The sequence below is a fragment of the Antechinus flavipes genome, chromosome 1, assembly GCF_016432865.1.
Source record: "Antechinus flavipes isolate AdamAnt ecotype Samford, QLD, Australia chromosome 1, AdamAnt_v2, whole genome shotgun sequence".
Classification (NCBI taxonomy): domain Eukaryota; kingdom Metazoa; phylum Chordata; class Mammalia; order Dasyuromorphia; family Dasyuridae; genus Antechinus; species Antechinus flavipes.
The window spans coordinates 567,885,648-567,903,091 of NC_067398.1; the positions used below are offsets into that span (position 1 = coordinate 567,885,648).

Here is a 17,444-nt window from a genome sequence, read left to right on the forward strand (position 1 = left end):
CTGTTTAACATGTATTGTACTACCTGACATATGGGAAGGGGGTGGGGGGAAGGAGGGAAAAATTTGGAACAGAAAGTTTTGCAAGGGTTAATGTTGAAAAATTACCCATGCATATGTTTTGTAAATAAAAAGCTTTAATTAATTTTATTAATCAGAAAATTTTTTTTTAAAGATAGTTGGATTAGACCAGTGTTCTCTACCATTTTGATGGAATCACTTTATGTTTATAAAGTGTACGAATTTATTTTATAAAATATAAATTATATATATATATATATATAATTAATTTAAGTCTAAAGATAAAACAATCACAACCCTGCCCCAGCATCTTGAGGACACTTTCTCCCCTACCCTACCCCAGTTTCTGGTGGAACAGGCTTGAATTTAGTTTATTTCCTACATAGTATTGTTGTAATTTATTCCTTCAATCATATCTGCTTCTTTGTGAATCCATCTAGGTTTTTTTTTTGGGGGGGGGGGCTTGAGGGGGGGCGGAGATGAGGGGGAGTTGGCAGAGATCCTGGAGCTATTTCCTTCTCCACAGACAGGCAGACAATGGTTAAATGATTTATTCAGGGTCACACAATTAGAAATTGTCTGAGATCAAATTTGAACTTGGAGGTCTTCCTGACTTCAGAGCCACTGTTCTTTCTTCGGAGCCACCAAGATGCTTCTAGCTCCCTACATAGTATGGGTCTCATCAAGTTCATACTTAGATGCAGCGCAACTACCAGATGAACCTGTGTCTCTGCTATGACTGAGTTGAGGTCTTAAAGGTCACTCTTTGATTCTCAATTACCTAATTCTATGCTGCCTTTGAAACTATGACTCTGGAATTCCAAGACACCATGTGTGAAGAAATCACCAAGATCTCCCAGAAGCAAATGAAGCAAAGTGAAAGAACATAGCTGAAGCTGATAGAACTTTTAAATTCTTCCTCAGCCAATCAAAAAACCTCCTCTTTAACACATGATTAACTGACCAGAAATAGTTAACAGATTATCTAGCTCTGTTTTCCTGTCTATCTCTCAAAAACACTTCCCTTATGTCAACATATTACATATATAGTCTCTGAGGAACAGAATCCCATCATTTGCTATCTAGAGGTACCATCTTAGCAAACTGATGGTCTTTAAGTGTACTGGATCCTCATTAAGCAAGATTTCTTAAAAATAATTAAGCATATTCAAATATACTGCTCTCATAAATTTTTATTATTAATAATAATTATTTATAATTATTGACAATAATAAATTATTTTGTGCTGTTAATGAAATATTTTTTCTTTATCTTATTTTATAAGTTTTACAATGCATAAAATCATTAATATATGATATTTATAAGTAACTATGTACATGTCATAGCTACATACTCAATATTTTTTTTCTGAGGAGATGTGGGGAAAAAAAGGTTTGGAGACCATTTCAAAACTTTTCTTAAATATCAGAAATAATATATGCTTCCCTTATCCTCTCATTTTTTACTGAGAAAATACTCCCTATTTTCCCTGATTCCCTATCTAAAAATCCCTTTACACCGCTATTCAACCTGAGGAAACTCTTCTTACCAAAGCCACACATCCTCACCCTCTTTACTTATGTTCTTGACCTTTGTCTTTCTTCTCTCCTCCAAGAACTGTCTCTGCCCCAGTCTCTCTCTTTGCCTCTCTGTCGCCTTTCCCCTTAGTTTTCATAACATAGCCTTCTCCTGGTTCTCCCCAGACCTGTTTGTTTCTTTTTCTTCTTCACTGGCTCATCATCACCTCATATTTCTACTATCTCTCGGTGTTCTCTAAGGTTCTATCTTAGACTTGTTTTTCTTCCCTCCTTATAGACTCACTTAAAATTTTCATCAGCTCCCACAGATTCAAGTATGATCTTTATACAGAAGACTTTCAAATATGAAGCTATTTAACATCCAACATTACTGGAGGGATTCTGGTTCCAGGAAACAATAAACATAAATAAGGATAACATTACAAATAACCTTTACCCAGAGAAATAACTTGGTGGATGGGAGAGGATAGAAGCACTTTAACTTCAGCTTAGTCTCATCTCTCCCCTCTTTGGCCATAAGAGAAGGCATTTTGAGCTTCAAAAGATAAAGAGGAATCTTGATTTGTTTTTGTTTTTGCTGTTGTTGAATTTTATTCTATTTTCATTTCTAAATTTTCTCTTTCCCCCACCCAATGAAAAGTCAAGAAATGTAAATATGAACAAATTTCTGTATTATCCATGCTCCCCATCCCCTGCCAAAAAAAAAAAAAAAAAGCATAGAAAAGGAAAGAAAAGGAAAAGAAGAAAAATGAAAGAGGGAAAAATATGCTTCAATTGGCAATGAGAGTCCATCAGTTCTCTCTCTAGAAGTAAAAAGTATTTTTCATCATGAATATTTCATAATTGTGATGGGTCATTTTGTTGATCACAGTTACTAAATCTTTCACAGTTAATTATCTTACAATATTGCTATTACTCCTGGTTTTGCTCCTTTCACTTTGTATCAATTCATACATATCTTCCTAAGTTTTTTTTTTTTTCTGAAACCATCCCCTTCATCATTTCATAAAGCACAATAGTAATTTATTACAATCTCACTAACCTCAGCTTGTTTAACAATTCTCCAAACAATGGACATATCTTAGTCTTTGCCACTGCAAAAAAAAAGAGAGCTACTATGAACATTTTTAGTATATATGGGTTCTTTTCCTTTTTCTTTGATCTCTTTGGAGTATAGACCTAATAGCAGTATTGCTATGTCAAAGGGAATGCACGGTTTAATAGCTTTTTTAATATAGTTCCAAATTGTCTTCCAAAATGAACTAATTCACAGTACCACCAATACTGCATTAATGTACTATTTTCCCATATCCCCTCCACATTTATCATTTTTTTTCCTTTATCTTAACTAATTTTATAGGCATGAGGTACTTCAGAGTTGTTGTTGTTTTTTTTAATTTGTAGTTCTCTAATTATTATTGATTTAGACTATTTTTTCATATGACTATTGGTAGCTGTGATTTCTTTCTCTGGAAACTTCCTGTTCATGTTCCTTGACCTATTATCATTTGGGAAATCGTTCGTATGATTTTGAATTTCTCCTCTTTCTGTTGTTGAACTAACACCATCATCCAAGATAGCAGCTTCTGGTAGCAACCAAGAACAAATTGTATGCATACTCTGATGTTATACTAAAAAATGGCCTAAAACCTGTACCATGTCTAAGTGGAACTTCTTGAGTTCCATAAAGGGGAGAAAAGGACTTTCAGAAACCAGATCTGTGAGTTACCTCAATGTCACATTTGATCATTGAAACTGAGCCCATTCTCCACTAGTGGAAAGTGTGTCATAGATTTTTGGTAGTGTGTTTTGCACCAACTATTCATATTGCACTTCCTTAATAAATTCCACTTTGTAAAAGCTAATCTGACCAAATAAATGATTTTTAACTAAAATTCTTGAGGGTAAGTAAGGAGAGAAGAATAGGGAAGCATATTGGCAGAGATGCTCCCCAAACCTTCTAGGGTACTTCTAGAGCCTTGAAGAAGCAAAGTATACACATTCTGGGGGCCCAACTTATGAATATGATTAGGATTTGAAGAGTTTCCCCAAAGCATTTCAAAATATATTTGAAATATTTTTGTTTGTGTTAATGCTCTCTCCCCTCTCTCCCTTTCATATTAGTTGAATATGAACTCCTTGAGGATAAGATCTGTTTTGTTTATGTCTTTGTATTGCTTGTACCTGTTACAATTCCCTGAACTCAGTAGGTGATTAATAAATTTTGAATTTAATTAAGTCAATACAATCAATACAATGTCATCTGGGAACAGAAAAACTTTTACCATCAGTAAAATGCATAATTCATAGGGAGAACAAAGCAAGTATGACTCTCATTTTCCAGCTTCCAAGAATTTCCAGTCAATTTCTTTCAGTGTTCTTCCAACTCTATTTCAGCCCACCTCCAGACTGTAATAAAAACAATATACCTACTGCCTTTATCATTCTTACCTCTTTTGTCCTCAGTTTTAACAGAATGAGGTCTATACAGCCAAAGTAAAATGCATTCTTGCCATTTTGGGTCCTTGGAAAATTGATCATTGTTAATGACTCATACGTGAGAGAGAGGGAACACAGCCTCTCAAATTTAAGCAAAGAAAGACAAGGAATGAAGAAAGAGAGCAGTTAAAATCAGAAAATGGAATTGAGTCCATCTTGCCAAATAACAACAAGACTTTCTAATTAGCTCCCATAAAAGCAATATGTTTTCACTAATGATAAATTTTTGAGCATCACAATTTTAATGAACATAATTACAGAGAAAATAAGCCATAGGAACTGAAAACTGAAGCAAATTATAAAAATTATGACTTGGCAAGCAATCTGAAATATATAATAATTATTACTGGAATTCCAGCCCTAATGGAAAGAGAATGGGAGGAGATTGAAATATATAATCTTTCTCTAGTCCAGCCTGTATTCTTCTACCTATTTAATAATCTGGAAGATGCAAGAAAAAAAGTGTAATACAAATTATAGAAAATGGGAAAAGGTATGAAAGGAGAAAATGAATATCATCAATCAGACTTTTCATTATAGAATCATATTCTAGTATGTAAATGCGACCATCTGAGCAGCTCTTTCTTTAATGAGAGAATCCTTGGCAAACATGCATTTCTTCCCAGTTAGCCAGTACTAGTTCCTAAGATTCCTAAGAGTTTTTATTTATTGAATTCTGCTTAACCTATTAGTTTGGTGGTTATGTCCATTACATTACCAACTTCTGCATTCAAGTTACTTGAGGTGTCATGAATGTACATGGCAAGAATGTATGAAGTTCCTTATTCCCTTCATTTGCAATAATAGTGAAATTCATCATTCAAGTCTCCTGAGCTAATATTTAACTCAACATTCGAGACAACTCCATTTTGAAGATGAAAAAAGTGACAACTGAATGATTATGAACAATTAAAATATTTGTTGTAAAATGTCATATAAAGATCTAGCAAAAAACTAGATATTTAAATTGATAGTCTTAGAGGTTTTTATGCATTTCAGTTAATATCAGACTCAACAAACATTTATTAAGTATCTTCTATGTGCCAGATACCATTCTAGGCATTAGAAATATTAAAATAAAGACACACACACACACACACACACACACAAACCCAAGCCTTCAAGGAGTTCCCACACTCTGCTAGAATAAATAAATTCAGAAACTTTAAATTATTTTTTTCATGCTTCTTAATTATGGAGTCTTAATAAAAGCATTATCAAAGGACTTAAAGGAAGAGTTATTTCAGGACAGCATTATAATACTCTGTGCTTTATTCACAATATAGACACAATAACCACATATAAATAATAGCTTTTGGGCTTTGGACCAAAATGTATCTCCCATATTTCTCTTCCAAGTGATTGAGAAATAGAGTTTTAAAGGTTTCAGAGACAGTTAATTCATTCAAGAGCATGTTTCTCCAACCCTGACATGAACTCTGTGCCACAAATGTGTAAAATAAAAGCCATTTGACTCAACTGAACAACTTCTTCCTTCTAAAGAGTAAAATATATTTTTCCACCTTTCTTCATTTTCTAAAGATAATGAGATTAATTTCAGCAAGAAGTGTTAGCATATAGTAGTATGTAAGTGAGGTGAGAGGTTGGTAATATAGAAAGGGTAAAATAATTTAAACGGCCTTAATCTGATGTTTAGTCCAACAGGAGTTTAATAACTTGCCCAATGTAACATAGTAGTAAAGTAAGTTTTACTTAATTACTTCATCTGGAAAATAAGGAGATCAGATTAAATGATCTCTAAGATCTCTTTCAATTTTGAGATTTTATTATCTGTGAAACTGATTAAATTCAGAAAATTAATTTCAGGCTAGTTCTCATAAATCAAAAGTTTATACTTTATTGAAACTACTGAAAGCAAATGCTCAGAATAGTAGAATATATGAGATACAAAGATAAGTTCTGTCATGTATTATAATTGAGCATTCCTGACAACTTCATAAGTTTTTATTAAATGCCTTCTATGAGAGGTAACACTGAGGCATATCATGGTAATACATATGAGAGATTATAATACATAATTCTTACTCTCAAGGAATTTACAATCTCAAGGGGAAATAAAAAAGTAATTTACTTCTATCCAAGCTTGGGTCAGTTTTATGGGAAAATTGATCTATGTTGTATAAACAAGAGAGACATCATCTAATTGAGAGAATTTGGAGTGTGATGCTATTTAAGAGATTTAACTTCAAGGGTTTCAAGAACATTGGAAAGACATTTTGGGGAACACACATGGAAAGGGGAACCTCTAGGGAGGTTGTTTGAATAAGAGAGAGACTTTTAAATAGTAGACTAGCCCAGCACCATCTTCTGGACTTATCATTCTGGAGATTGCAAAGAGCGGATTTTTTCTCCTTGTTTGAGTTCAGATTTTTTCTTATTCTCTGTTTAGGAGGTTATGTATTCTTGTGTATTTGTTAGTATATCTTAATCTGTAAAACTCCAACTTCTATTTGCTGTTTCACTTGGAAACATAGGTTTACTTAATTCATGATTTATGATGTTCATTCATGATACATTCATGTAACAAGCATTTGATAGCAAGGACCTAAACTGCCAAATGAAAGTAAGGACTCTCCTTAATGATCAAGGGAGAATTTTTGCTTCTAGACTAAAGATATTTGAGAAGTGACAAAGATACTAGTCTAACTTGTAATCATTCTTGGAAACTGCAGTATATATGTGTTGTATACTGGTGGTATCAACACAGCTTTTCTCCTACTTTCTAAAAAATAGACCAGACCTCATCCATACCATCAGAAGACTGTGTGTAAATATTTAGACAGTCTCATACATACAACCATACACATACAAGCCTTACATATAGACATGAAGCAATTAGGTAATCCTATATCATCTTTTATTATTATGCTATTAAATGACAAAAATAAGCAATGCAAATAGTATGTGCCATAGGACTTCAAAGGCTGGCAAGAATAAATTTGAATTTGTAAAAATTGGAAGGCAAGGAATGGAGAAGAGGAAGAGGATGAGGATATTTTAGGTAACAAAGTGACAATTAAGTGACTCATAGAGGTCATCAACATCCTACAATGAAAGAGTTAATCTTATAGTTAATCTTCAACTTATAACAGATTTAGTATTAATGTAGGAGGAAATGTTATATTACACCCAAAAGGAACTTAACAAAATATCTGATATTCATAATAAATATTTGTCCTTACTTTGTTCAAAGAAAGAATGTATATGTTATTCTCATTCCTTTTCCTAGTTAATGAAATGAACATTTACAACTAACAATATGAAAGCAAAATCTATTCCCTACATATGGATAACAGATACTGATGGATTGCATAGAAAAGGGCAGTCAACAGTGTCCTTAAGCTAGGCCTAGATTTATATGTGGTCAAAAGGACATTTTTATCTGATACACAAACACTATGGGTCAGTATCTAGCTTCTATTTTGTTGTGATGGTTATTAATATAGCAAAAATTTCATGGATTTAAAAATGAGATTATGGAATTATCATGTCCAACTTCTCATTTTTAATAATAATAGATGCCACTTATATAGCACTTAAAGATTTACAAGGCACTTTACAAATATTTCATGTTATCTTCCTAACAACTCTGGGAGAGGGGTACTATTATTGTTCTCATTTTACAGAAAACGAAACTGAGGGCAAATAGGGTGAGTGACTTGCCTAAAATTCAGGTCTCCTAATTCCAACTTCAATTCTCTATCCCCTTTCCTTTTGCATGAGAAAGAAAACCAACTAGTTTAAGAGACTTGTAAAATATCACATGGTAAGTTGCTGTTATTGTTCATCCTTCATTCTCAAAGAGAACTCATGACATCCTGAGGATGATATCTTAACTTGAGCAAGAAATGAATTTAAATGAAGGAGAACTTCAAAAGGTTATCAGCCTCACACTGTCCTCTGGAATCATCAAAGTCCAGTAGATGACTGTTGATTGTCCAGGATGGTGTTGGTTTCTAGATTAAGGTCTTTTCCAGATCAGTTTGGATAAGGCCATGATCATCAATGACTACAAAACTAGCAATCTGGAGAGGAAGACTCTTAGAATTTTTAGTTAGAACAGAAAAAAAAAATTACTATTTACTCTCATTCTAAGCCATCAAATGCTAAATAATAAGCCACAAAAACTCGAGTTGGGGGTTATTATTAGCCATTCAAAGAGAGAAAGACAATGGACTTGTTTAAAGTTTGTTTTTTCAGAGGTATCTTTCAAGAAATCACAAATTAAACCTAGACAGAGCAAAAAGTAAATTGTCCTAGTTTTGTTTTGTTTAAGAAAATAACAACAAATAGAATTTAAAAAAAGACTAGACTCTAAACTCCAAAATGTCTTACAAAATATAAGTGACCAGAAATTATATTCCTATGGTCAGAGTACCCACATGAAAGGGGGGGAACTCACATTTGATGAGGGAAGAAGAAAAGGAAGATAGGAAAATTAATAGTATTCCCCAGTTTCCACTTGAATTGGCAAGTTGGGTCCCCAAAAGACAGCTACTATTGATGTGATGGTAATCTCAGAAATATTCTTTGAAGGGGAATGATGTGATTACAATCAGGGATACTGTACCATTTTTTCCAAGTTGTCCTGATCATTTAGATTGTCTTAAGTATATACTTTTTGATTCCAAGATGTCTGGTCTTAGGAGTATTGTATCTTCCATTAGATTATTTTTGGGTTATGATTTTATGACTCTTTCGAGTCATAAACGAAATAAGGTGAGATCTTTCAAGACAGTTGTGAAAAAATCGAGTAAGGCTTCATCTATTTCAAAGTTTGAGTAGGCCTGAAGGACTTTAAGCATTAAGTCTAGGGCATACTTAAAGTGTCTCCTCCCTGCTATTCTCCTAAGGGCATACTTAAAGTCTCCTCCCTGTCATCCTCCTAAGGACATACTTAGTCTCCTCCCTGTTATCCCCCTAAGGGCATACTTAAGCCCCCTTCTTGTTATCCTCCCTATTTCAGCCAAATATGGGCAACTATGTACTTGGTCAAGTTCAATTTCTTGGATAGTTCCTGCGTTTAGAAGTAAGATCCTCAGCCAATAAGGATGGGAGTCAGTGGGCAATTTGCATTAGAGATTAAAAGCATCGAACCTGCCCCTTACAGTGCTTCCTCCCTTCTGTTGTGTGCTCAATGTGTGAACGCCTGATTTTCCTTAGAACGGATGATAAACTTTGCTTTGGTACTAGAGGTCTCTCCAGTCTTTTTTTTTTTAATGGTTTCTGACCCACACAATACTGATTTCAAAAAGAAATGACAAGTTTTCTCTGATGCTGGCTCTGGTGGGAAGATGCCTAATCTTAACTATAAACCTACTAACCTATAAACTATAAAACTGGAATATCAGAATATCTTGGAACTGATTCATTAGCATATCAGTATCATTAACTAGCAGAGGCTTTCTATGAAATTGAGTTCAAACCATAAAAATTAGTATCTTAAAATTAATAATCTAACCTCACCCCCAAAAAATCTTTTTACCTCTGTAAATACGCTGTTAGATCTTAGCCTGTTAGTGGCATAATAATAAAATCTTTGCCTCTTTATTTGGAGAGGGTCTTTTGAGACACCTCACAAAACTGATCTGGACTCGTATATTTTGGAATTCAGCTTCCAAATCCCATCACTACTACACTCAAATAATATGGTAAAGTTGGTTAATACAAAAATTGTTCCCCTAAAACCTGGTTCACTCCTTCTTACAAATAGATACAGCATTTATGAGAAGGGTATATTTAAACTTAAATTATAATAATAGTTGATCAGAGAAATGCAAATTAAGACAACTCTGAGATACCACTACACACCTCTCAGATTGGTTAAGATAGAAGTAGTAACAATATTCTATAACATTCATATACCACAATTTACCCAACCATTCTCCAATTGATGGGCATCCATTCATTTTCCAGCTTTTAGCCACTACAAACAGGGCTGCCACAAACATTTTGGCACATACAGGTCCCTTTCCCTTCTTTAGTATCTCTTTGGGGTATTATTATATTAATATTATTGTTCTGTAAGAAATGACCAGTAGGATGAATACAGAGAGGCTTGGAATCTCCTGGTTCTGATCATTTCACTTTACATGAATATGAACATGAACATGAAATGATCAGAACCAGGAGATCATTACATACTTTAACAATGATGCTGTATGAGGATGTATTTTGATGGAAGTGGATTTCTTCAACAAAGAGAAGATCTAATTCAGTTTCAACTGATAGACAGAAGCAGCTACACCCAAAGAAAGAACATTGGGAAATGAATGTAAACTGTTTGCATTTTTGTTTTTCTTCCTGGGTTATTTTTACCTTCTGAATCCAACTCTTCTTGTGCAATAAGAAAACTGTTCTGTTCTGCACACATATATTGTATCTAGGATATACTGTAACCTATTCAACATGTAAAGGACTGCTTGCCATTTGGGAGAGAGGGTGGAGGGAGGGAGGGGAAAAATCGGAACAGAAATGAGTGCAAGGGATAATGTTGTAAAAAATTACCCAGGTATGGGTTCTGTCAATAAAAAGTTATAATTATTTTAAAAAATTATAATAATAGTGAGGCAAATATATGAGAAATAGTATGTGATAATGGCAGAGCCAGATCCTCTGATTCTAAATTCATTGTTTTTTTCTTTTATACCACAATGACTTCATTAGTCACATCCATTACACATCCATAAAACCAAAAGTCCCCATAAAAGATTAAAAGTCTCACAAATTGAGAGGCTGGAGCACTGAAGCTGCACTCTGTAACTAACTTGAGGGCCTTCCAGAATACATTGACATTCTTAGTAAACACTTAAAGATCAAACTGAGAATACTGTGCCATCAGCACTCCCAGCTATTCAGGACTATGGTGCTAGGGATGGACAAGGGGAAAAGAATTAAAGTTTTAAACAATTCAACAACAACTCAGTAATCCAATCAGCTACTATCCAATAAGCTAAGTTAATACACATAAACTTTTTACTCACTTCTCCCTTGTAGCTGTACTTGCCCTTTAGAATCTTCCTATAAAGTCTCATGTGGTTTTCATCCTCAAATGGCAGGGAGCCACTCAGTAAAATATATGTTATTACTCCAAGGGCCCACATATCCACTGCATTTGTGTAGGGTTTTCTGGACAGAATCTCTGGTGCTATGTATTCCGGTGTCCCACAGATAGTATTCATAGACCAATCCCCATTTTTGTTACCAGAGGCTGCCAGCCCAAAATCTGTGATTAATATTTTTGACTCAGCCCCTGGGTGATAGTACAAAAGATTTTCAGGCTTCAGGTCTCTGTGAGTTATTTGCAAACTGTGCAAATACCTTACTCCATCAACAACCATCTTGAGGATTATAATGGCATCTCTCTCTGTGAATGTTCCCTGGGAAATAATTCGATCAAAGAGTTCTCCTCCTGTAGCCAGTTCCATCACTATGTAAACTCGATCCTGGGCTTCAAAGACCTCTATGAGCTGGACAATATTGCAGTGACTGACTCGCCGGAGGACATTCAGTTCTGATTCACATGCTTCTCTGCCTTCCTTCACTCTGGTTTCCACCATTTTTATTGCAAAGGGTTTCTTTGTGAATTTCTGTTCCACTCTCACAACCTTGCTGAAACTGCCTCTTCCAATAAGAGCCTGGATATCATATCTAATGAAAAACAAATAGACTTGTCATCCTCTAACATATATACTTCTACAAAATGGAAATTAAAATTTTAAATTAATTTATTTTCCCTAGCAATTTGAGATTTACAAAATATTTTTCACTCAACTCTGTGAAGTAGATACGTTGTTATTGTTACATGCATTTTACAGATGAAGAAAATGAGATTCGGAGAAGCAAACTGTTTGCATAGGTGATAGTCAGAATTTTAATCCAAGGTTTCATAATCATTGCTAAAACCTAAACCTGATATTGACCATACTGTCAAACTCAGTTGATGTGCTATTTGCCATTGTTAAATAACTCTACCCCTGCTCCATTTTTAGTCAGTTTTCTTTAATTTTTTAATTTTTAAAATGCACAGAAGAGAATACAAGAAAAAGACACAATCAGAACAGCTTTGAAAATTAATCTTGAATGTAATTTTAGTTAGTCATTTATTAGTGACTTACTATATCCCAGTCATTGTGCTAAGTGCTGAGGCACAAATTGAGACAATAACACAATCTCTATCCTACAGGAGAATCACATTCTAAATAGAGGGGTGGAGAGAGAGGGAGCAACATGCAAATAACTACATATATATATATATATAAGACAGATAAAATGTAAATGGAAGGTTATTTCAAAGAGAAGGCACAACCAATAGAAGAAGGAAGAGAGGAGATCAAGAAAGGTCTCCTGTAAAAAGTAGGGTTGGGTCTGAGCTTTGAAAGAAAGTCAGGGAAGCTAGGAATCAGAGATGATGAGGGAAGCATTCTAGGAATGGAGATGGCAGTAAAAAGGTATGGAGGGTATTTTGTGCTAGAAAAAGCAAAATCAGTGCTGCTGGATCCTAGAGTATTTGAAGGGAAGTAAAGTAGAAAAAGACAAAAAATGTAGGAAGGGGTCAGTTTGTGAAGGAGTTTAAAAGTCAAAAAGAGGATTTTATATTTGCTCCTGAAAGCAATAGGGAGCCACTCAAATGTATTAAGTACAAGAATGCCATGTTCATTTCTGTGTTTTAGGAAGATCATTTTGACAGCTCTCTAGTCTAGAGGATGGACTTAAGCAGGGAGAAATTTATAGCAAGGATTCTACCCTGTAGGCTATTTCAAGAGCCTAAGGTAACATTGCAAAGATAACATTGACAGGACTGGTCAATATATTGACTAGAGGTAGATGAGAGCAAATGGTAAATCAAGGATGATATTGAGATTATGAACTGGGAGGAATGGTGGTACCCTTCACAGTAATAGGGAAGTTGGGATTAAGGGAGAGTTTGAAGGGAAAAATAATGAACTCTGTTTGGAACATGTTAAGTCTGAGATACCTAATAGTTTGAAATTCGAAAGTGGAAGGCAAGAAAAAAGTTTGGATTGAACAAACAGAGCTAAAAATTATCTATATAAAGATAACTGAATCCATGGAAATCACAATTGAACCTATTTTATTATACATATAAAATCTTTTTATGTTCTACTTTGTATAAGGAAATTCTCATTTTTATTTTACTTAAGTTCAAAACCAAAATAAATGGAAAAAAATGTGTCTAGAAGTATGATTATTTATTTTTAATGGAAGAGAAAGAGGATATGAGACCAGAGGGTTGCAGACTATTGTATATAGTATATAGCTTCTGTTATTAATTAACTTTGCTCTCAAGGTAAGCTCCATGAGGGCTGGAACTATCTCACTTTAGTATTTATAGCACAGTGCTAGACACATAGTGGACACTTAATAAATTTGTGCTGTTATTATAAGTCTCTTAAGAACAAGAATTACATATCTTTACTTCTCTTCTATAGTTACCAGCATATAGCAATTACTCAATAAATAGTTTTAAAATGACTCAAGGAAAGAAGAAAATTGAGCTATGGCAATAAGCCTCAGGTGCATTCTTTAGGACTCAGAAGCTATCTCCCTATCAAACAGTAAAGACTGAAAGTAATAACTTTTCACAAGCTCCTGACAACTCCTTAGGTGAGGAAAAGAAAATCCCCAACACCCCATTTGAGAAAATTCATTGAAGAAAAAATGTTGCTGACACTTGCTATTTCTAAGCAGTAAACACAAGTTTTAAGAGAATGTAAAATCATTATCAATAATATATGGGCTACTTTCTCGAAGAGAAAGCAACCCAGCCAGGTAAAACAACATCAACTGAAAACAGTTCAAGAGTTCCCCTCCTGACCTGAATTTATTGTGCAACCTTGTGAAATTAAACATTTAGAACATGGAGAAAGGCAATGCTAGGTTCAAAATCTTAAAATCTACTTCACTGCTCTTTTTCACTACAGTAAACTGTCACAAAAAGAAAAACACACACACACACACATACATGACATGGAAGGAAGAAAGGAAGGAAGGAAGGAAGGAAGGAAGGAAGGAAGGAAGGAAGGAAGGAAGGAAGGAAGGAAGGAAGGAAGGAAGGAAGGAAGGAAGGAAAGGAGGGAGGAACATGCAAACCAATAAATAACAAAAAACTTATGTAATATTTTACATCATAGTGAACATTCCTATTTTAATTTCAATGTACTTTTAAAATTGGGGGGGGGGGAGATTCCCTCATTTTTATCATCTCTCTCCCAATTTATTTCCTTATTTTATACTGCTTAGAGTAAAAAAAAAAAATGACATTTCTACTGACTTAATGAAAACATCTTTGTTCTAGGAAATGCTTTTTAATTTTCTGGTCAATTAGTTTATCAAACTAGGTAGCAATTTAGCCATCTTCAAAAGATTCTTTCTCCTCTTCCTTTTCTGGTTATTTATTCACGCAAATATTCATTGTGTTCTCTGAACACAATCACAGGCGGTTTCATTTCCAGCACTTTGTGGACTAAGAAGACATATCGAATACATGTTTTACCTTCATGCTCAAGTAGATGAAAGCATTTTGCAAACACTAATTTATTGTGTTCCCTCTTGAACTGAAAGACAGAGTCATTTGCTCACTAAATTAATCATCAGTTATCAGACAATAGCATTTTTGAGGGTCCAATCTCATTTGCTAAAATAAAGAATCCTTTAGTCAATAAAGATAAACTGCATTTATTCAGCAAGTATTTTAACAAGGATGTCATTGGCATTCAAGGAAAGGGCAAAGTTTTTTAAAAGTCTAGCTTTAAAATGGTTGAAATGAAATTGGTTCAAGAGGAATGACAAATGTTCAGAAGCAATATGCCTGGTCTTAATTTATTATTAAATTATATTATAAAACTTAATTTTATTCCCTGGATCCTAATTTGCCTTAATAGATGATAGAATCATACATTTAGGGTTGGAACCTTAGAGACTAGCTAATAATAATATCTAGCCTTTATCTAAAGCTTTAAATTTTGCAGAGAATATGTGTTATTTCAGTTGATTCTCAAAACAAGTCTGCCTGGAAAGTATAATTATTATACATTTCCCCTTCTCCCTTCCTTTCTTGCCTCTTCCCTCTTCCTCCCCTTCCCTGTTTTTTTTTTTTTTTTTTAAATACATTAGGAAACTGAGGATCAGGGAGATGGAGAAAAGGGATTTAAATCTAGATACCCTGACTCCAAATTGTCACCCATACTCATACATACACACATACATTTCACTAAGTGGTCTAGCTTCTGGGGATGAGCTTCTTCTAACTGAACTGTTCTGTTCTTTGGATAACAGTCTATCACTAGGCCCAAAGTTTTGAACCTAGTGGAATCTGCCAGAATTCATATTTGGGTGCCATGACTTTAAAGAGCCCAGGATCATTCCATAACATTAGGTGTATGTGGAGGGGAGAAGGAAAAGGAGGTGATGGGCACTTTAGTAGAAATACAAAGCCTGAATGATTGGGAGGGGAAGGGGAAGGTGATAAGTATTTTTCAGTGGTCTCTGCTTTTTTCCCCCACTTCTAAGCAGAACAAAACTAAGTCTGTGGCTCCTCTACAACAAAGGCAACCAATAATGTAATTTTCCAACTTCAAAATGTAGTAGATTTTAGACCCAGTTCAAGTTAACTACGTGCTATAAATTCGGATTTTCTAAACCTAAAGTTAAAGGTGATACACAGCATATAGAATAAGTACTATTATAATAGAAACACCATAAGGAAATGAATATGGCTAGTTAGGACCTTAGAACATTACTGAAAGTATAAGAACCCCAAAGAAACTCAAATGAGATAATACAGGCAAAGTGCTTGGGAGAAAAGAAAGGAAAGAAACATTTTATAGCACCTACTATGTGCCAGGAACTATGCTAACTTCTTTACATATCTCATTTGATCCTCACAAAAATTCAGTGATGTAGGTGCTATTATTATCCATATTTTACAGTGGAGGAAACTGAAGTAGAAATTGTTGTTACTTGCCCAGGATCCCCTCACTAGTGTTTGAGGAACTCAGATCTTTCTGACTATAGGTCCAGCACTTTATAATACTTAAATTTTAAAGTGATATTTAAATGTTTCGGGAGGAGGAGGAGGAGGAGAATGGAATGGAGTTCAGATTTTCTATGACATAATGAAAAGATGTCTGGACTAAAAATAAGGCACGTTCTACCACACAACAACTGGAATCCCTGAGCAAATCATTTAATCACTTTGCCTGTTTCCTCAGCTGTAGAAAGAAGAGATTGGACTAGAAGATGTAGGGCTTGGACTTAATGAACCCTAATTTACTTTCTAAATTTTAAACTCTAAACTCCTCTGACCCTATTCTTTATAGAATCCTTTTTGGTTCAAAGGTTCTATAGCTTATTCTTTGATCTACTCCAGATAGAATGGGAGATCTTGGGTTAGTTTAAATACAGGGAGCTGACGATAAGTGGAGAGATGCAGGTTACATTGTACTTAATCTCCTAGCCTTGCAGCCAAATCCCAAAAGACTTCCAGTCCACTGGAGTTGTGACCTTAGTTTCTTCACTCGTAAAACAAAAGGATTATGCAAGACAATTTCAAAGCTTTTTTGTTCTAAACTCACCATTTCATATTTTCTAAAGTACTCTAGTTTCCGAAAGTGCTTCTTTTTTCAGAGAACTTTTAACATCTGCTAGCCACCTCTCCATCCCTGCCGAGAAGAAACGATCCTCTGCCCATCACACCGTGCCCCCCAAAGCTCAGGGGATCTCTGAGGCGCTTTACCTGGCTGTGACCCGTGGGTCGAAGTTGGCCCGGTATCTGGCCACCTGCATTTTCTGAGCTGCCTCTGCTGCCGCTTCACGAGTTTCCCGATGTCCCATGTGCCCAGCTTCCCCCTGCCCCATCTGCAGCGGACCACAGCTTCCTCTCCCTACTCCTTTTCCCCAGCTCAGGTGAAGGGAAGACCCCGGCAGCTCCGGGACGACTTTGCTACTGGTCCCACAGCCCATAGTCGGTCTGCAGGGGCACAGCCCCTCCCGGAGTAGCAATTAAGTAGGGGACAGACAGGGGACTGACACTTCTGAGACACTTGTGAGGTTTCCCAGGGAAACCGCCCATTTATCCATTGAGGGGACCAAATGCCTTTCTCTTCCATTTTACAACTGGGAGGGGGAGGCGGGCACAGGAGGAAGAACTGTATCCCTGCTCCAGGTCCTAGAGCTCGTGGTTAGCTGCTGCTGCCCCTCCTCCCCTTCCCCTATACCCCATCCTAATTAGAGCCTGAAGCAGGAGCTGAGGGGCCCACCTGGTCACACACACACACACACCCTCAGCAACTTCTCTTCCTATTCAGAACAAGGTCAGAGGCAACTTTGGCACCTATAAATCCAAGA

General features: G+C 35.3%; 1 protein-coding gene across 1 annotated transcript in view; it reads right to left on the reverse strand.

Moving 5' to 3' along the window:
- PSKH2 (protein serine kinase H2) overlaps positions 1 to 17,060 on the reverse strand; it is a 31,834-nt gene extending 14,774 nt beyond the window's left edge. The window contains exons 1-2 of the mRNA XM_051974276.1: positions 16,834 to 17,060; positions 11,060 to 11,726 (exon numbers count right to left, since the gene is read on the reverse strand). Coding sequence (XP_051830236.1) covers positions 11,060 to 11,726; positions 16,834 to 17,060 — 894 coding nt within the window. The remainder of the gene's footprint in view (positions 1 to 11,059; positions 11,727 to 16,833) is intronic.
- Positions 17,061 to 17,444: the final 384 nt, after the last annotated feature.